The sequence below is a fragment of the Elephas maximus genome, chromosome 17, assembly GCF_024166365.1.
Source record: "Elephas maximus indicus isolate mEleMax1 chromosome 17, mEleMax1 primary haplotype, whole genome shotgun sequence".
NCBI lineage: Eukaryota > Metazoa > Chordata > Mammalia > Proboscidea > Elephantidae > Elephas > Elephas maximus.
The window spans coordinates 18779149-18801323 of NC_064835.1; the positions used below are offsets into that span (position 1 = coordinate 18779149).

The 22175-nt window shown below is 36.8% G+C and overlaps 2 protein-coding genes across 2 annotated transcripts; both read right to left on the reverse strand.

Annotated features, from left to right (window-relative positions):
* Positions 1–744: 744 nt before the first annotated feature.
* On the reverse strand, positions 745–1680 carry LOC126061025 (putative olfactory receptor 8G3). Its single transcript, XM_049857411.1, has one exon. It carries the CDS (start codon positions 1678–1680, stop codon positions 745–747), a length of 936 nt encoding a protein of 311 aa, XP_049713368.1.
* Positions 1681–15112: 13432 nt separating this feature from the next.
* On the reverse strand, positions 15113–16045 carry LOC126060656 (olfactory receptor 8G1-like). Its single transcript, XM_049856892.1, has one exon. It carries the CDS (start codon positions 16043–16045, stop codon positions 15113–15115), a length of 933 nt encoding a protein of 310 aa, XP_049712849.1.
* Positions 16046–22175: the final 6130 nt, after the last annotated feature.

The following is a 22175-nucleotide window of genomic DNA, read 5'->3' on the forward strand; positions in this document are numbered from 1 at the left end:
TGGAGTCTCCATAATGAAGAAGTTCCTAGTTATGCTCCATTTTGCTTTGATCAGCACAGATCTGAAGAATTTTTATTTTGATTATGTCAAAAAAGGTGAAATTTTAATGAAGTGTATTCAGAGGACAGTAGCACAGTCATATAGGGAGCTAGTGATACTTGGTGTAGAAAATCCTTAGGGAGTCCTTATACCTCCTTCCTTTTGTCTGAATAGCACTTTTAGTAAAATCATGAATCTTGGAGTCAAACTTCTCAGGTTTGTTTCCAGGCTTGATTATTAATTGTTTGAGGCTTGAGATAGGTTAAGAAAACTCTGTAAGATTAAATATATTTACCTTTAAGAGGAGAATACTACTAGTATTTTCCCTGGGAGAATATTGTAAATATTGAAGTGATACATTAAGGTGCTTGGTACAGGGTTTGACATTTTGTAATATCCCAGTAATATGTTACTTTCATCACCTTTTTGTTTGTTTGGTTGTATTATTATTAAAAAATGAAACCTTAGTTCCTGTAATTCTAAACAGCCGTTGATTATATTCTCCATATTTCTATATAGTCTTTGTAATACAGACTTGTAGGAAGTGGTGGTCTGAAGGAGAATTTTGGGTGTGTATTATGTTTTTTTTTTTATTATGTAGGGTAAGAAGTATCAAGAAAACCACAAACTTCAAAAATTAGCTGAGCAAATTATATATATCAGCAAACCAAATATCTATTACTGATAGGACATGATAGCATTGATTCATGAGCATGCTCTACTTTCTAGAATTTTCTTCAGGGCAAATTTGACTTCCTTATTTCTCAGACTGTAGATCATGGGGTTCAGCATGGGCACAACAATAGTATAGAACACAGAAGACACTTTGCCTTGGTCCATGGAGCTGACATTTGATGGCTGTAGGTACATGAATGCTGCAGAACCATAAAAGATTGTAACAGCTGAGATGTGGGAGCTGCAAGCGCTAAAGGCTTTGGACTTGCCCTCAGTGGAGCGAATATGGAGAATGCTGCTAATGATGGAGATGTAGGAGACAAGGATGGCTAAGGCAGGAGTCAAGATGTTAAATGCACTCAGACCCGGAACCAATAATTCATTGATATAGATGCTGGAGCAGGATAACTTCACGAGTGGAAAGAGATCACAGAAATAATGGTTAACAACATTGGTATTGCAGAAAAAGAGTTTCAACATAAAGCCTGTATGAATTGTAGATTCAATGATGCCCAGAATATATACTGCCCTTGTGAGCCAGAAGCAGACATGATAAGACATGATAACATTATAAAGCAAGGGATTACAGATGGCAACATAGTGGTCATATGCCATTGCAGCCAGCATGTGACACTCTGCAATAGCAAAAATAATAAAGAAATAGAGCTGAGTCATGCATTCAGGGTAGGAGATAATGTTCTTCTCTGTCACAAAATTCACCAGCATTTTGGGGGTAAGGAGAGTGGACTGGCAGAGATCAATGAAGGACAAACTGCTGAGGAAATAGTACATGGAGGTGTGCAGGTGAGAACTGAGTCCAACCAGCGTGATCATGCCCAGGTTCCCCACCACTGTGACCACGTAGATTCCTAAGAATAGGAGGAAGAGGGACAGCTGGAGTTCAGGATATTCTGTTAGTCCAGAGAGAATGAACTCAGTTACTGAAGAATGATTTCTATGGTCCATTTTCCTCTCAGTAGGCTCTGAAAAATAGAAAATAATTTCACTGTATGTGTGTGTAATTGTATACATATGTGTATCTGTGTGTGTGGAGGGGAGGAAGTAATTCTGTGGAGATCTTTACTTTCACCCTCATTAGAAGACATTAATATTCCAGAGATCTTTGAGTCTTCTCTTCTCTGACTTTGGAGAATCAAATGATTATCGTTGAACACAGGAGGAATTACAGACTTTAAGGAACTCATAATTAGAAAGTTTATGAATTTTTAGGAGAAAATTTAAATTTGTGGATATTTTTGTCCATCAAAGTGAATGCCACTAGTGATTTTTTTGCTTCTATATTCTACATGTATATATTAATATCATACATATTAAAAAGCAGAATATTTACATTTTAGTTTGATTCCAAATAAGGAATAGTTATGAATGTTTTTATAATTAATAAATGTATGGTTCATAAATTTATGAAAACTACTAATACTAGTCTAAGTTATTTTTCTTACTAGAATACTAACTCAATAAAAGAAGGACTGGGCTGCTACCAAGATCTTTTCATCTTGAGACTTTGTGACTATTTCTCCCTGCTTCCTTCTCGCAGACTACAAGGCAGGGACATAACTGCCTGGCTGATCACACATTTATAACTCAAGAGCTTCACCAAGGGTGAGGAATTGTCTTCTAGTCTTTCTAAGTGTACAATCCCTGGGAAGTAATAAAACAACCTAAATTTAGGTCCTATATTCCATCCTTGTGTCCTGGGGAAAAGTAGACATGATTGGTCCACTACTTTAATTTCACTTCATAGCTGAAGTGGTAGATGTTAGAAGGTTATACGTATTACTAAAACATATGAAGGATTTTGGTAGACAAATATAACATGTCTCAATGCTGGTCAGTTTTTATAATCACATATTCTACGTCTCGTTGCTACAGAAGTTAATGATTGTTAAAATTTTGATTAGTTAGAGCACATGAAACATAAAATTATGAAATTCAGTCTAAGTACAATACTAGTCAACAATTTGATGTAGATTTTTACAAAGACACAAATCCTTAGTCTACACTTACAAAGAAAACAAACACATCCTACAAAACAGAAATTCATAGTCCTACTAAGACTCAAGTAAAAACTGTTTAGCTGGGATACGATATGTGGAATATAAAGAAACTGGACAATTACAGGAAAAAGATTTAAAAACATTTCCTTTTGAGGAATAGCTAAAGGAACTGAGGATATATAACTATCAAAAAAAACTTGTAACATTTGACAGCTGCCTTCAAATGTTTAAAATTTTGCATTAAAGAGGTGTTGAACTTTTTTTAAAAGAGCCATGATGGCACAATGGTTAAGAGCTCGACTGGTAACCAAAAGTTTGGCAATTAGAGCCCACCAGCTATTCCTTTGAAACCCTATGGGGCAGTTCTATTCTGTCCTATAGGGTTGCTATGAGTAGGAATTGACTTGATGACAATTGGTATGGCTTTTTTTTTTTTGTGTGATGCAGTGGTTAAGAGCTTGACTGCTAACCGAAAGCTTGGTGGTTTGAACCTACCAGCTACTCCACAGGAGAAAGATGTGGTAGTCTGCTCTGTACAGATTATAGCCTAGGAAACCTATTTGGCGGTTCTACTCTGTTCTAGAGGGTCCCTAGGAGTAGGAATTGACTTGAAGGCAATGGGTGTTTTGGATTCTTCTTATATGTCTTCAAGAGATTGAAGTTAAAACAAACTGCTGTAAACCATGGAGAGGTATATTTTGTTTTACAACAAATGAGAATATTCTAGCAGTCATACATATCCAGAAATGAAATCAACTGCCTTAGTGTGCAGCTACATACTCACAATTAAACCTGTTCAAGCATAGCCTGAATAACCACTTAGAGTATATATTGTTCAAGAACAAAAGCACTGGATGGAACATTGTATATATCATCTTTAATACCACTTTCAATTCCAGCATTTCATGATTTTAAAAATTTAATGGGCACTGATATTGTTAGATAGTCCTGCATTCAAATCTCAGGTCACTCAAATACTTGCTGTGTGACCTTGAAAAAACTAGTTTCACTCTCCAAACCTCTGGAAAAAAACAACAAAACAAAAACAGAGATATTTGAATCTACCTCTTGATGGTGCTGTGAAAACTAAATAAAACGACACCTAGAAGATGCTTAGTACAGTTATTGGCTATTGACAAGAACTTAATAAATGTTTGTGTAGTTGCTTTAACAGCAGTCTACTGAGTTTCTCTCTAAAATGTAAAATATTTTTCATTTACCCAGTATTTACATTCCCATAATGATGGCCATAATTTGTATTCTTAGCATATCTTTCCTGTTGGTCCTTTATACTTTAATATACATAATAATACAGAAATTCACAATTATTTTACTGACTATTAAACTCTTAAAAGTCATCAATATTCTCTATGGTCTATAAATAAAATTCAGACCAATTTTCATGTCATTCAAAGATTTGTATTATCTAACAACAGATTATTTTTATTATAATTTCTTCTTTTATTTCCTAACAAGTATTGCATACTTTCAAAGAGTTCAGTGCTGTACATTGTTCTCTTCCATTGTTCTGGAGGGGAAAATGATTCTGATGATCCTAGTGAATAGTTCTGAATACTAACCTTGCAGCACTCTGATACAGAGTGAGGCGTAACCTAAGTCTCCTTTTGCATTTATTTTGAGTTACTGATCTTGATCTCTTATGATGCTCATGCCCAAGGCCATCTAACTCTTTGCATTGGTTGGTTGATGTGACAGAAAGAATTTATACTCTGAGTATAGATGTTAAGGATCTGATTATTAACAAATAATTATAATGACCTCCCATTAGATTCATGTTTCTCAGGTATCAACTCTTGGGAAAAGAAACAATTAGAGTTTTCCCTTTTTCCCATTGGCTCTCAAATATTTAATATTCTCACATAAGTGTAATTTATTGCTCTTGTCTCATTATAGATTTCAAACAAAGATGTGACAGATGTTAGAGCTCTAATGTGCTTCACGCTAAGCTATTTAAACTTTTAAAAATTTGAAACTTCAGAAAATATTGAAAACATAGAAAAAATATATTTTCTAAAGTGATCTCCCACAGGAAAATATAGAAGATCATGAAAAACATTCTAACATTCAAGATTAAAACCTTTTTTTTTTTTCCATCAATGATCTCTACTAACAGTTTTTGGATATCATGATGTACTCATAAAACAGTGATACGTGTATTTTCTAATTTGGAGGCTGAATGAAAGCATCTTGCAGATATTACAATGATTTACTAACAAGCCTAAATGGAGAGACAATGCCTTTTTTCTCCTAAAAGAAAAAGAGTATTGTTTAAAGAAACTGGAAATGTATGCTTTATAGGGATTATTTTAATTTCCTGTAAAGGCTGAATTAAGTTGTTAGGTATAAAGCTTGTATTTTTAAATTTTGGTTCAAAATATTTATTAACTGTTATATCATTTTCATATAATAATTATAATTAATAAATGCAATAATTTACTTTGTTGAATTTACATTATATGTTTTCATTACTGATTGATAGATGTATGGCTTTAATCTGTTTAAAGTCATTTTTACCAATTGGAATGAGAAGAGCAAAAACTTAGTAACAGAATAATCCATAAACCCTGTGGAAAATTTTGCTTATCAATAATTATATAAGGAGACTTGGTTGCACAATGGGTAAAGCACTAAAAAAAAAAAAGGCTGCTAAGAAAAGATCAACAGTTTGAACCCACCAACCACTCCACAGAAGAAAAGATCTGGCGATCCTCTTCTATAAAGATTACAGCCTAGGAAACCGTAGGAGGCAGTTCTATTCTCTCCTATAGGGTCACCATGAGTCAGAATAGACTACGGCCGACAACAGTTATATAACTATAGGCCAAGAAATATGATATAATGCAAAACACAATTTTCTGTTCCTAGGAATTTGACAACCTTGGAGGCAGGGCCAAGGTGGAGGAAGAGTCAGATGCTTCATGTCATCTCTCTTAAACGAAGAACTGAGAAAACAAGTGAATAGGATATATACGAGAGTCTAGGAACCCTAATCATCAAAGGCAAAGCTGAAGAATCAGACTGAGCAACAAATGGAAGGAGAGGCAATCTAAAAACAGTAGAAATAGGGAATTACAGATTTTGAGATCATCAAAGTCCTGGTAGAACAAAGACTGAAGCAAGCAACAGCATCCCGAGCTGAAACCCACCCCTTCTGGTCCAGCCAAGCAACAGTGAATTTGCAAGCACCTTCAGAATGAAATAGGAGTGACAGTAGACCTGTGAAAGTTAAGTGCAAGCCCCCAAACCACTGTACCACAACCACTCCCCCTCCTAGAGCTCCATGTCCCAGGAGCACTCCCTTCTCCTCATCCATCCTCCTCCCTGCTCTGATACCAGTCCTGTGACATTCAACACTGTCATGCCCCCTATACCAGGAACTCACATCTGGATCTGGAGGCACCCCCTTCTTCACCCAGTCACTGGCATAAGGAGTCCACAAGCTTGCCGAACCCTTCACCACCTCTAGTACCCACCCCAGTGCCTTGCAGGGTAATCCGACATTGTATGCCTTCATGAGGACAAAGAAGGCATCCACCTGAACCCCTTTTTCACCTGCAGCAGTCAAAGAGGTACTACAAATTTGTGACATTTGACACTCTCCAGCCCCTAAGAAGGGGCTTTACCCGCCTGCACCAGGGTCCTGAGGACTGGTGGTACCACCCACTCCATCTAGCTGTCCACAATAGGGGCCTGAGAAATAGCAGTGCCTCCCAATCCCTTCAGTGGCATCAGGTGCCCAAGGACTGAACACACGAAGCAAATAGTGGCACACCATCCATCATGGCAACTAGGGTCAGCCAATTCCCCCACATCATTCCCACCACAACCAGAGACCTGTGTGTGCTCTGAACATGCCCATGCAGCCCTGCCAGCTCAGGATTGTGGGTGACAGTCTCCATATCACACACTTGGTGGCCAGTGAACCAGGCACCTATCTATGCCTCAACCAACCAGTAAGTGGCAGGGTAAACACACAACACACAACTCAACTACCAAGGAGAACACCCTGGCATTCTAGGCAAGGTGACCAGCATGACAGATTCATCACCTCACCAAAAATCTTTGCCTGCATCTTCAGCACCCACTCAGAAGAGTAAACAGCCTCCCAGGCTCACGCATCTAGTAGCTACTCTTACCACATGAGGACAAGAAGTGAGAATTTCATTGATGTCACGGACCACAGTAGCACACATGCCCAGCCAATCCGGACATCTTAAAATTATATTTATAAATATATATATATATAGGCTGCAGTAAACAAAAAGAAAATGAATAAATATAATAACTTATTAATGCCTCAGAGACAACAATCAATATCAAATCACATAAAGAAACAGGACAAGATGGTCCAGCAAGCAACCAAAATAAGGAACCAGAAAATCTCCTGGAGGAACATAAGGCAATGAAACTACCTGATAAAGAATTCAAAAGACAGAACTCTGCAACAGATCAAGAAGAAACACACAGACAAAGCAATAGAAAAATTCAGGAAAACAATACAAGAACAAAATGACAGAATAAAGAGGCTGCTAGAAACCATAGAAAAACATCAAATAGGAATTCAAAAGATTAACAATAAAATTTCAGTTAGGCAACTCAATAGAAGGTAATAGGAGCAGAAATGAGACAAAGGAAATCAGAATTAGTGACATTGAAGATATATCACTAGACATTAAATTGTTTGAAGAAAAATAAGACAAAAAGAATAAAAAATGACGAAAATGTATGAATTATGTTGAATACTACTAAGCAGAAAAACTTATGAGTGATCAGGGTATGAGAACAGGGGAGATAATGGAAAACTCAGAGAAAATTGTTGAAGATTTGCTGACAGAAAAAATCCTTAATATAAAAGACAAGAAGATAGCTATCCAAGAAGCTCAAAGAACCCTATACAGGATAGACCCCAAAAGAAAGTCACCAAGACATATCATAATCAAACTTGATAAAACCAAAGACAAAGAAATAATCCTAAAAGCAGCAAAGGATAAATGAAAAGTCATCTACAAAGAGGGACAATAAGACTAAACTCTGATTTCTCAGCAGAAATCATGCAAGCAAGAAGACAGTGGGATGACATATATAACCAAAACCAAACCCAGTGCCATGGAGTTGATTCCCACTAATAGTGACCCTATATATAAAGCCTTGAAGAAAAACATATATATATGTATCAAACAAGAATTATATAGCCAGCAAAATTTTCTCTCAAACATGATGGCAAAATTAGATCATTTCCAAATAAACACAGATTAAGAGAATTTGCAAAAAAAAAAAAAGGCCTAAATTACAAATACTAATAATAAGAGTCCTCCAATTAGCAACTGAACAACATTAGAAAACATTTCAAACTAAAACACGGGGCAGATCGACCAGACACCAACCCAGATATGGAATTCAAAAAACAAAGCAAAACTAAAAGGTTGAAAATAGGGAACTGGACGCATCAATATGTAAATGCAACAATGTCAAAATAAAAAGGGGGGGAAGGAATAAATGGTGTAGCCATAGAACTTCCTTACACAGAAGAAGTGAAGACTGGTTTCAATGTAGAAAACTAAAGATAAATGTCAAAGTAAGCACAAAGGAAGCTAACAAACCTACCCATCAAAATAAAAAAGAAGAAATTAAAGTCTCAGCAAACACAAAATCAACAATAATGAAAGAGGCGAAAAGAATATACATAAACAAAAATAACTCAGCACAGAAAATTAACAGGAACAAAGAAATCATCAACACCACACACACGCACACAAAATACATCAAAATGACAGCAGTAAACTCATGCTTAACAATAATTATGCTGAATGTAAATTGCCTAAATGCACCAGCAGAGAGACAGAGAGTGGCAACATGGATAAGAAAACACAATCCATCTATATGCTGTCTACAAGAGGCACAGTTTAGACACAAAGACATAAACTAAAACTCAAAGGATGGAAAAAAAAAGTATCAAATAAACAATAACCAAAAAGAGTAGGAGTGGCAATATTAATCTCTGATAAAATAGTCTTTAAAGCAAAATTCACCATAAAGGATAAGGAAGAACAATATATAATGACTGAATGAATGCTCAATACACCAGGAGGACAAAACCATAAAAAATATCTACACACCCGAAGACAGGGCTCCAAAATACATTAAAAAAAAAAAAATTCCAGCACTAAAAAGAGAAATAGAAAGTTCCTTTATAATAGTAGACTTTAACACACTACTTTTGGTGAAAGAGAGAACATCTAGAAAGAAAATAAAGATACAGAGGACCTAAATGCCATAATCAATCAACTCGACCTAATAGATATACACAGAACACTCTCCCCAACTGCAGCAAGGTATACATTCTTTTCTAATGCACATGGAACATTCGTCTGAATAGACCACATTTTAGGCCACAAAGCAAGCCTTAACAAAATCTAAAACATCGAAATAATACAAACCATCTGCCCTTATCATAATAGCAGAATAGTCATAAAAGCAGAAATCAATAACACAAACAGCAAGGAAAAATACATGGAAACTAAACAAGGCCTTGCTTAAAACCTACTGGGTAATAGAAGAAATCAAGGATGGAATAAAAAGATTCACAGAATCAAATGAGAATGAAACACATCTTATCAAAACCTTTGGGACACAGCAAAAGGCAGTGCTCAGAGGCTAATATATAGCAATAAATTCGCACATCCAAAAAGAAGAAAGGGCCAAAATCAAAACATTAACCCTACAACTTGAATGTAGAGAAAGAGAGCAGCAAAAGGAACCCTTAGAAAACAGAAGAAAGGAAATAATAAAGATTAAAGCAGGAATAAATGCAATAGAGAATAGAAAAACAGTTTAAAGAATCAACAAAACCAAAAGTTGATTCTCCGAAAAGATCAACAAAATTGACAAGCGATTGGCCAAACTTACAAAAGAAAAATAGGAGAGGAGGCAAATAACCTGAATGAGAAATGAGCCCAGTGTTATCACAGCAGGCCCAACTGAAGTAAGAAGGATCATAATACTATGAAAAATTGTATTGCAACAAATTTGAAAACCTTGAGGAAATGGACAAATTTCTAGAAACACACTACTTACCTAAACTAACACAAGCTCACATAGAAAAACTAAACAGACCAATAACAAAAGAAGACATGGAAGAGGTAATAAAAAAAACTTCCAGTGAAAAAAAGCCCTGGCCTGGATGACTTCACTGGAGAATTCTACCAATCTTTCAAAGGAGAGCTAACACCTGTATTACCCAAGCTATTTTACAGCATAGAAAAGGAAGGGATACTTCCAAACACGTTCTATAAAGTCAGCATAATCCTGACACCAAAGCCAGACAAAGAACAAAAAAAAAGAAAACTAAGGACCAATATCTCTTATGAACATAGACTTAAAAATCTTCAATAAAATTCTAGCATGATCAAGTGGGATTTATACTACGTATTTTTTTTTTTATGCAGGAATGGTTCAAAATTAGAAAATCGATCAATGTAATCCATCACATAAATAAAATGATCTTATCAATCAACACAGAAAAGGCATTTGGCAAAGTCCAACGCCCATTCCTGATGAAAATTCTCAGGTAAATAGGAATTGAAGAGAAACTCCTCAACATAAAAAAGGTGTTTATACAAAGGCAACAGCCAACAACATTCTAAATGGAGACTGAAAGCACTCCCCTTGAGAATGGGAACCAGTTAATTCTGGCCACTATCACCACTCTTATTTAAGATTGTTCCAGAACACCTAGCTAGAGCCGTAAGGCAACAAAAAGAGATAAAGAGCATCCAAATTGGTAAGAAAGGGATAAAACTACCCGTATTCTTTTTTTTTTTTTTTTATTCTTAGATGATATGATCAGAAAACCCCAAAGAATTCACAAGAACGTTACTGGAAATAATAGAAGATTTCTGCAAAGTAGCAAAACACAAGATTAACATAAAAAAATCAGTTGGATTCCTCTACATCAAAAAAGAGAACTTCAAAAAGGAAATCAACGAATGAATACAATTTACAATAGCCTCCAAGAAGATAATGTTCTTAGGAATAAATATAACAGGAATATAGAAGATATAAAGAAAACTGCAAAGCACTATTGCAAGAAACTGAAAAAAACCTATGAAAATGGAAAAACATGCCATGCTCTTAGATAGGAAGACTCAACATTGTGACAATGTCAAATCTACCCAAAGCTATCTACAGATACAATGCAATCCCAATTCAAATTCCAACAGCATTCTTTAGTGAGATGGAGAAATAAATCACCAACTTCATATGGAAAGGGAAGAGGCTCTGGACAAGTAAAGCAATACTGAAGAAGGACAAATTGTAAAGCCTCACACTGCCTGGTTTTCGAACCCATTACACAGCCATGGTAGTCAAAACAGCCTGGTAGTGGGTACAACAGACACACAGACAAATAGAACAGAATTGAGAACCCAGACTAAAATTCATCCATCTATGATCCATTTATATTTGACAAAGGTCCAAAATACGTTAAATGGGGAAAGGACAGTCTCTTTAAAAAAGGGTGACAGCATAACTGAATGTGCTTTTCAAAGAATGAAACAAGATCATATCTCACACCATACACAAAAAGTAACTCAAAATGAATCCAAGACCTTAATACAAAATCTAAAATGGTAAAGATCATGGAAGAAAAAATAGGGACAACTCTAGGGGCCCTAGCACATGACATAAATACTATTGTATACAAACCATAACTAATAATGTACAAATACCAGAAGAAAAACCAGATAAGTGGGAGCGCCTAAAAATTAAACACTCGTCAAAAGTCTTCATCAAAAGAATTACATAAGAACCTAGAGACTGGGAAAAAAAGTTTTGGTTACCACATATACCACAAGGGTTTAATCTCAAAAATCTACAAAGTACTTCAGCATCTCAATAACATAAAGACAAATAATCCAATTAAAAAACGGGCAAAGGATATGAACAGACACTTTACCAAGGAAGACATTCCACTGGCCAGCAGACACATGAAGAAATGCTTGAGATAATTTGCCATTAGAGAAATGCAAATCAAAACTACAATGAGATATCATCTCATCCCGATAATACTGGCACTAATCCCGAAAACACAAAATAATAAATGTTGGATAAGTTGCGGGAAGATTGGAACTCTTGTACACTATTGTTAGGAATGCAAAATATTACAACCACTTTGAGAAACAATGATGAATCTGTGAAACATCTCACAACATGGATGAGTCTGGAGGGTATTATGCTTAGTGAAACAAGTCAATCACAAAAGGACAAATACTGTATGAGGCCAATATTATAGAAACCCATGAAAAGGTTTACATGCAGAAAGAAACAATCTTTGATGGTTACGAGGCAGGGGAAGGGTGGGAAGGGAAAAACACAAAATAGACAATAGGTAAGTGGTAACTTTGGTGAAGGGTAAAACTTTATACAATACTGGGAAAGTCAGTACAACTGGACCAAGGAAAAGTCATGGAAGCTTCATAAACTGAATTACTGGTTTTAGGGCTGGGCACCATGGTCTGGGGGAAATCTAGTTCAATTGGCATAGTATAGGTTATAAAAACTGTTCTACATCCTACTTTGGTGAGTAGTGCCTGGGTCTTAAAAGCTTGTGAGCCACCATCTGAGATACCCAACTGGTCTCACTCCAACTGGAACAAGAGAGAATGAAGAAAACAAAAGACACAAGGGGATGATTAGTCCAAGGAACTAATAGGCCACAACTACCACAGCCTCCATCAGACTGAATCCAGCACAACTAAATGATGCCTGGCTATCACCACTGACTGCGCTGACAGAGATCGCAATAGAGGGTCCCATGCAGAGCTGGAGAAAAATGTAGAACAGAATTCTGACAAAAAAAAAAAAAGACCAAATTTAGTGGTTTGACAGAGACTGTTGAAATCCTGAGAGTGACCCCTACATCCTTTTAACTCAGCACTGAGTTTTGCCCTTCAGCCTAAGATTAGATAGACTCATAAAACAAAATGAGACTTACTGGGTACACCAGCCCAGGGGCAAGGACCATAAGGCATGAAGGAACAGGAAAGGTGGCAATGGGGAGCACAAGATCAAGAAGAGGAGAGTGTTGACTCATCGTGGGGTTGGTAAAAATGTCACAAGACAATGTGTATTAATTGTTTAATGAGAAACTATTATGCTCTCTAAACCTTCATCTAAAGCACAATAAAATAATCAGAAGAAATAGATCAAAAAAAAAAATACTTACAGACTTGGAAACCCTATGAGGCAGTTCTACTCTCACCTAAAGGGTCGGTATGTGTCAGATCGACTTGAAGGCAGGGAGTTTGGTTTGTGGTTTAATAAATTTTAAAATCAAAATAAAAAATAAATTTACAGCAAACGTGAAGTAGGCTGGAAGTCAATCAGAATTACTTAACTAAAAAAGAAAGGAAAAAAAAGGATGAATAAAATCTCCTCAGGCAGCAGTAAACAAGGCTTTTAATTTAAATATTTAAATGTTCTCTCTTCCTAAGCCTAAACAGCAAAGAATTTCCTCTATGCCAGTATGTTCTTGCTGTCAGTTGTTGTCAAATCCATTCCAATTCCTGCTGACCACGTGTGTGCAGAGTAGAACTGCTCCAAAGGGCTTTCAAGACCATGACCTTTTGGAAGCAGATTGCCAGGCCTGCCTTCCGAGGCACCTAGGAGTGGGTTTGAACCACCAACTTTTCAACTGGTAGTGGAGTGGTTAACAGTTTGCACCATCCAGGAACTGTGAAGTTATTTTCAAATGTAGTTTACATTGTTTGAGTCTCTTATGTGCCATATTTAAAACCAAGAACAAATACTTGCTTAGGACTCTCCTTGGTTGTTGACAGGACTTAATAACAAAGAGAGCAAGTATTAACAAGTTATCACACCTGTTGTGGAGAAACAACTTTCTCCAAAGTCTTCTGCAACAAAACAAAATGGGAGATTGACTGCAAATACTCCAGCTATTAATGGACCAAAATCCAAGGAAGCATAATCTCTAAGTGCTTTTTATAGAGTTTTGACAGGTGCTAATTCATAGTGAGTAAATTACTTACAGAATATGACTGATTAAAGTAAAACAAAGAACTAAGATCGTGACTGGGTGACATTTTCTTGTTTTCCTTTCTAACAATGTGGTCTGTTGGCTCAGGGGTCCTGGGTCTGTCATATGATGGTTGTTTTTGGTTATGTGTGCTAAATATGATATTGGATAGATCTTTTACTTGATTCCTAGGATAAATTCCTATTTAGTTTTTGATACGCAGGACCATTGTCCATTGAATGGGTTGGAGCACACTGTTCCACTTCTTTGATGTAGTTTTCTATTGTTTCATGCTTTTCAGATTCTGACAAACAGGCTGGCCTTTTGTGGCTATTACCTGCTGTGTCTAGGTTAACCTTTTATCACACCTATACTGGGATTTGCCACAGAAGAAGCTCAAAGCTAATATTTCTAAACTCTTGTATAGAAACATCTCAGGTTGTCTCCAGTTACAGATTCTTGTAGAACTCTCCAAGCTTATACTTAAATCACCTGAATTAAAATAAAAGACATAGGTAACACTTTGGAAGAGTAAATGGGTGAAAACGGTGGGTACTTACTTGTTTTCCTATACATATTTTATAGGGGAAATACTTACCAAGGCAATTATTAAGAGCTTACTGGGTGGTACCAGGGTTGTGGCAGTGAACCATATGTAGAGGTGGTTATGGCTACTTTTATGGTGATTACAGCCCAGTGCATTTTTGGACAATAAACAGAAGATTACAAACTAGAATGATTAATGACAAAACAGAGGATATATTGGATTGAGAACTATCACAACGCACAGATGGGTCTCTAACTCAGATTTTAAAATTCTACTTACTCCTTTTGAATTAAGAGTTAGAGCAAATAAGCCAGACAATGCAGGCACATGGAGGCATAGGGCAGGAAATTGTTTCGTGCTAGAAATGTGCGACAAACTAGAGATTACAGCAAACATGTTGCTACGATTTACGTTGTTTATTAACTAAACAGGAGAAAGGAGGCAGATAATCAGTGGTGGTAGATGGTATTTTCAATGTGGTTGAGAACTGAGTTTTAATCAATTGTGTGGAAGAAGAGAGGAGGCAATGGCAGTAGTGGGTCCCTGTATCCTTGTCATTCTTAGTGTTTCTTCTAATGAATGCCTCAATAATTCATATGGGAGGAAAAATGTAGCTGCAAAAATGGCATCAAAAAGGCCATGAAAGTAAGGAAAGTTGTCAGTAAATTCCACTGAACGAGGAAAAATGTTGACACATGAACTAATACGAAACACATCAATTTGTGCAAGGTAATAGGTAAAGACTTAGATCTAATAAAACCATCCTCACCCTATTTCTTGTCACAAGAATGTCCTTTTCTCTAGCATCTTCTTCAGGGCAACTGTGACATCCTTATTCCTCAGACTATAGATCAGGGGGTTCAGCATAGGCACAACAATAGTATAAAACACAGAAGACACTTTCCCTTGGTCCATGGAGCTGACCGATGATGGCTGCAAATACATGAATGCTGCAGAACCATAGAAGATTACAACAGCTAAGATGTGTGAGCTGCATGTGCTGAAGGCTTTGGACCTACCCTCAGTGGACTGAATGCAGAGGATGCTGGCAACAATGAAGACATAAGACCCAAGGATGGTCAGACTAGGGGCAAGAATGTTAAATGTACTAAAGATTAGAATCAGTAATTCATTGACGTAGGTGCTAGAGCATGAAAGGTTTAAGAGGGAAAGAAGATCACAAAAATAATGGTTGATAACATCAAATTTGCAGAAATGAACCCTAAATATGCAGCCCGTATGAGCTGATGCACAAACCAGTCCTATAATATACACTCCAAAAATCAGATACAAACAGACCTGGGGGGACATAATGATATTATAAAGCAAGGGTCTACAGATGGCAACATAACGGTCATATGCCATTGCAGCCAGCATGTGACACTCTGCAATAGCAAAAATGAGGAAGAAGTAGAGCTGAGTAATGCATTCGAGGTAGGAGATGGTGTTCTCTGTCACAAAGCTCACCAGCATTTTGGGAGTAATGACAGTGGAAAGGCAGAGATCAATGAAGGACAAACTGCTGAGGAAATAGTACATGGGGGTGTGCAGGTGAGAAGTAAGCCCAATCAGTGTGATCACGCCCATGTTGCACACCACTGTGATCACATAGACTCCTAGGAGGAGGAACAAGAGGGGCAGCTGGAGTTCTGGCTTTTCAGTTAGCCCAGCTATGATGAACACAGTCACTGTAGAGTGATTTTCTGATGTCATTTTCCTCTTGGCAGCTTCTGGAAAGAAGAGAGAAAGGTGCAGCTGTAAGAAGAAGTTCATTGTTAGTTGCCACTTAAGGCGCTCTATGTAGATGATTCAAGGTTTGGGTTCCCCTTTATCTCTTGTTGTGGTTAGGTGTCTTGGAGACTATTTTCAACTCATAAAAACCCCATGTGATCCAGTATAACTGCCTCATAGGATTATCTAGGCTGTAATTTTTTAATTTTTACAGAAGCAGATCATCAGGCCTTTTGTCTTGCAAAACTCCAGGGTGGGTTCAAACTGCCAACATTTTGGTTAGCAGCCAAGAACTTAACCATAATGCCACCAGGGCCCCTTTGTCTCTATTGTTAGTGTTGTTGTTATTCTGTGCTGTTGGAGAAACACATTAATATTTTTGTAAATAAAGCTTAGTAACTATATAAAATTAAGGAAAATTTCACTTAAGTAAATGGACTAAGAATTGAAGAATACTTGAAACATCAGTTAAGATCAAAGACAACAGCCTTCAGCTTGGATTATGCCTCAAATAAAGAAAAAAAAAAATCCTCACAACTGAACCAATAAGCAACATCATGATAAACAGATAGAAGACTGAAGTTGTCAAGGATTTCATTTTACTTGGATTCACTATCAACACCCATGGAAGCAGCAGCCATGAAATCAAAAGATGCATTGCATTGGGCAAATCTGCAGCAAAAGACCTCTTTAAAGTGTTAAAAAGCAAAGAAGTCACCTTGAACACTAGGGTACACTGACCCAAGTCTTGATGCTTTCAATTACCTCATATGCATGCCAAAGCTGGACAATGAATTAGGAAGAATGAGGAAGAATTGATGACTTTGAATTATGATGTGGGTGAAAAATATTGAATATACCACAGACTGCTAAAAGAATGGACAAATCTGTCTTGTAAGAAATACAACTAGAACTCTCCTTAGAAGCAAGGATGGCAAGACTACATCTCACATAATTTTGGACATGTTATCAGAAGGGATCAGTCCCTGGAGAAGGACATCATGCTTGGTAAAGCAGAGGATCAGTGAAAAAGATGAAGATGCTTAACAAAAGGATCTTGTTAAAATGTAGACTCTGACTCAGTATATCTGGGTGGAAATCCAAATTCTCAGCAGGGGGTCAACTGGAATGAACCAGGTGGAAGCCCTAGTTGGGTGAGAGAAAAGCAAAGATATGAAACTAAGGGATATACAATTATAAATTTGGTCTACTCTTTAAGAAGTAAACAAATGATTTAATATTACATACAACAATGTAATATTCCAATTGGATTAGAATTAAATTATAAAAATAATAAAATGTAGAATATCTTTAAGTTAGTATCTCACTTCTACACCAAAATAAACTTGAAATGAATCATAGACCTAAGCATAAAGGCTAAATTATAGAACTTTTAAAAGAATACAATAAAAATATCTTTAAAATCTCATAATATTCTAGTATTTCTCTGAAAGAATACACATACATAAAAATAAAAACAAAACAAACAGCCTGAAAACGAAACAAAACAAAAAAAAAACCTAACCATAAAAAGGGTTAAAATGTACTTTACCAAAGTTAAAAACTGCTTCTTAAAAGACACCACTAAGAAAACAGAAAGGCTAGCCAAAGACAATGCATATATCTGTCAATTTTTTAAAATAAAAACATTAATTATTTCCAATTAACAACATAAAAACAACAAAATTGAAGTAATACAAATAATTTGAACACATACCTCACAGAAGATAATAAATATATATATATATTTTAAAGTATATTAAAATATGATCAGTGTCATTAGTCATCAAGAAATTAATATTAAAAGCATGTTGTTGTTCTTGTTTTTAGGTGCCGTCAAGTCGGTTCCAACTCATAGCGACCCTACGCACAACAGAACGAAACACTGCCCAGTCCTGTGCCATCCTTACAATCGTTGTTATGCTTGAGCTCATTGTTGTAGCCACTGTGTCAACCCACCTCGTTGAAGATTTCCTCTTTTCCACTGACCCTGTATTCTGCCAAGCATGATGTCCTTCTCCAGGGAATGATCCCTCCTGACAACATGTCCAAAGTACGTAAGACAGTCTTGGCATCCTTGCCTCTAAGGAGCATTCTGGCCGCACTTCGTCCAAGACAGATTTGTTCGTTCTTTTGGCAGTCCATGATATATTCAATATTCTTCGCCAACACCACAATTCAAAGGTGTCAACTCTTCTTCGGTCTTCCTTATTCATTGCCCAGGTTTCATATGCATATGATGTGATTGAAAATACCATGGCTTGGGTCAGGGGCACCTTAGTCTTCAGGGTGACATCTTTGCTCTTTGACACTTTGAAGAGGTCCTTTGCAGCAGATTTGCCCAATGCAATGCGTCTTTTGATTTCTTGCCTGCTGCTTCCACGGCTGTTGATTGTGGATCCAAGTAAAATGAAATCCTTGACAACTTCAATCTTTTCTCCGTTTGTCATGATGTTGCTCATTGGTCCAGTTGTGAGGATTTTTGTTTCCTTAATTTTTTTTTTTTTTAATGTTGAGATGTAATCCATACTGAAGACTGTGGTCTTTGATCTTCATTAGTAAGTGCTTCAGGTCCTCTTCACTTTCAGCAAGCAAGGTTGTGTCATCTGCAATAATGCAGGTTGTTAATGAGTCTTCCTCGAACCCTGATGCCCCATTCTTCTTCATACAGTCCAGCTTCTCGTATTATTTGTTCAGCATACAGATTAAAGAGGTATGGTGAAAGAATCCCTGACGCACACCTTTCCTGACTTTAAACCAATCAGTGTCCCCTTGTTCTGTCCAAACAACTGCCTTTTGATCTATGTAAAGGCTCCTCATGAGCACAATTAAGTGCTCTGCAATTCCCATTCTTCGCAGTGTTATCCATAGCTTGTTATGATCCACACAGTAGAGTGCCTTTGCATAGTCAATAAAACACAGGTAAACATTATTCTGGTATTCTCTGCTTTCAGCCAGGATCCATCTGATATCAGCAGTGATATCCCTGGTTCCACATCCTTTTCTGAAACAGGGCTGAATTTCTGGCAGTTCCCTGTCGATATACTAGTGCAGCCATTTTTGAATGATCTTCAGCAAAATTTTGCTTGTGTGTGATATTAATTATATTGTTCTATAATTTCCACATTTGGCTGGATCACGTTTCTTGGGAATAGGCATAAATATGGATCTCTTCCAGTTAGTTGGCCAGGCAGCTCTCTTCCATATTTCTTGGCATAGGGGAGTGAGCACCTCCAGCACTGCTTCTGTTTGTTGAAACATCTCAATTGATATTCCATCAATTCCTGGAGCCTTGTTTTTCACCAATGCCTTCAGAGCACCTTGGACTTCTTCCTTCAGTACCATAGGTTCCTGATCATATGCCACCTCTTGAAATGGTTGAATATCGACTAATTCTTTTTGGTATAATGACTCTGTGTATTCCTTCCATCTTCTTTTGATGCTTCCTGCGTCGTTTAATATTTTCCGCATAGAATCCTACACTATTGCAACTCGAGGCTTGAATTTTTTCTTCAGCTCTTTCAGCTTGAGAAATGGCGAGTGTGTCCTTCCCCTTTGGTTTTCCATCTCTGGCTCTTCGCACATGTCATTATAATACTTTACTTTGTCTTCTTGAGAGACCCTTTGAAATCTTTTGTTCAGTTCTTTTACTTCAATTCTTCCTTTTGCTTTAGCTGCTCGACTCTCAAGAGCAAGTTTCAGAGTCTCCTCTGACATCCCTCTTTGTCTTTTCTTTCTTTCCTGTCTTTTCAGTGACCTCTTGCTTTCTTCATGGACGATGTCCTTGATGTCATTCCACAACTCGTCTGTTCTTCGGTCACTAGTGTTCAATGTGTCAAATCTATTCTTCAGATGGTCTCTAAATTCAGGTGGGATGTACTCAAGGTCATATTTTGGCTCTTGTGGACTTGCTCTGATTTTCTTCAGTTTCAGCTTGAACTCGCATGTGAGCAATTGATGGTCTGTTCCACAGTCAGCCCCTGGCCTTATTCTGACTGATGATATTGAGCTTTTCCATCGTATATTTCCACAGAAGTAGTCAATTTGATTTCTGTGTGTTTCATCTAGCAAGGTCCATGTGTATAGTGACCGTTTATGTTGGTTAAAGAAGGTATTTGCAATGAAGAAGTCGCTGGTCCTTGCAAAAATCTATCTTTTGATCTCTGGCATTGTTTCTATCACCAAGGCCATATTTTCCAACTAATGATCCTTCTTCTTTGTTTCCAACTTTCGCATTCCAATCGCCAGTAATCATCAATGGATCTTGATTGCATGTTCCATCAATTTCAGACTGCAGTAGGTAAAAAAAATCTATTTCTTCATCTTTGGCCCTAGTGGTTGGTGTGTAAATTTGAATATTAGTTGTATTAACTGGTCTTCCTTGTAGGCATATGGATATTATCCTATCACTGACAGCATTGTACTTCAGGATAGATCTTGAAACGTTCTTTTTGACAGTAAATGCAACACCATTCCTCTCCGAGTTGTCATTCCCAGTGTAGTAGACTATATGATTGTCCAATTCAAAATGGCCAATACCAGATGTTTATGTGTTCCATTTCATTTTTGACCATTTCCAATTTTCCTAGATTCATACTTTGTACATTCCAGGTTCCAATTATTAATGGATGTTTGGAGCTGTTTCTTCTCATTTTGAGTCATGCCACATCAGCAAATGAAGGTCCCAAAAGCTTTACTCCATCCACGTCATTAAGGTCGACTCTACTTTGAGGAGGCAGCTCTTCCCCAGTCATCTTTTGAGTGCCCTCCAACCTGGGGAGCTCATCTTCCAGCACTATATCAGACAATGCTCTGCTGCTGTTCATAAGATTTTCACTGGCTAATGCTTTTCAGAAGTAGACTGCTGCGTCTCTCTCCCTAGTCTATCAGTCTGGAAGCTCAGCTGAAACCTGTCCTCCACGGGTGACCCTGCTGGTATCTGAATACTGGTGGCATAGCTTCCAGCATTACAGCAACACAAAAGCCCCCACAGTATGACTAACTGACAAAAAAAAAAAAAAACAAAAACTGACAGGCACGTATTAAAAGCATAATGGGACACTACTACACATCCACATTTGAATGGATTGAAAAAAAGCTAACAATAAAAATTGTTAACAAGGATATGGAGCAAATGGTCTTGTCATACATGGCTGGTTGTTGGTGTAATGTTTAAACTGCTTTGAAAAAATTATTTAGCAACTTCTTAAAAATTGAAATGTACAATTGCAATATAAACCAATTGTGCTCTTCATTATTCACCTGCAAGAAATGTATTTATTTGTGACATTATTTATGACAGCCTTATTTATGACAGCCCCAAACTGGAAACAATTCAAACGTTTATAAACCAATGAACAGATAAATAAATAAATTGGAGTATATACTACTCAGCAATAAAACATGAATAAATCACACATATACACAATAGCACAGATTTCAAAAACATTATGCTGAGCAAAACAAATCAGACATAAAAAGAGTACACTTTCAGTGGTTGACTGTAATGAAATATGTGGGATTGACTGGGAAATCTTTTGGAATGATAAAAATATTCAATATATTGATTGAGGTGGTGGTTAACACAGATATGTATATTTGTAAAAATGTATTTAAGTAAACTGTATACCTAAAATAGAGCCTTGTGGCACAATGGTGAAGAGCTCAACTGCTGACCAAAAGGTCAGCGGCTCAAAGCCACGAGCTGCTCCTTGGAAACACTATGGGGCAATTCTACTCTGTCCTGTAAGGTCACTATGAGTCTGAATTGACTCGATAGCAGTGGTTTGTTTTTACTTAAAATGAATACATTCATTTTACTGTATGTAAATTATAACAAAATAAATAAAATAACTTAAAGAAGTATAAAAATCAACAAAGAAGACCTGAAAGCAAGATTACAAATATCTATCTACTATCTCTCATCTCACATATAACAGCATGCAACACACACTCTTTTCAGGGGCACATGAAACTTTTACAAAAGTATTAATATATATTCTTGGTTATAAAGCAAGTTACAATATTTTTTCAGATGTTTTCACTGGTCTGAAGATAACATCAATCTTATAAGATAGCTTCTGAAATAAAAAAATGGCATCAACCATAAGTA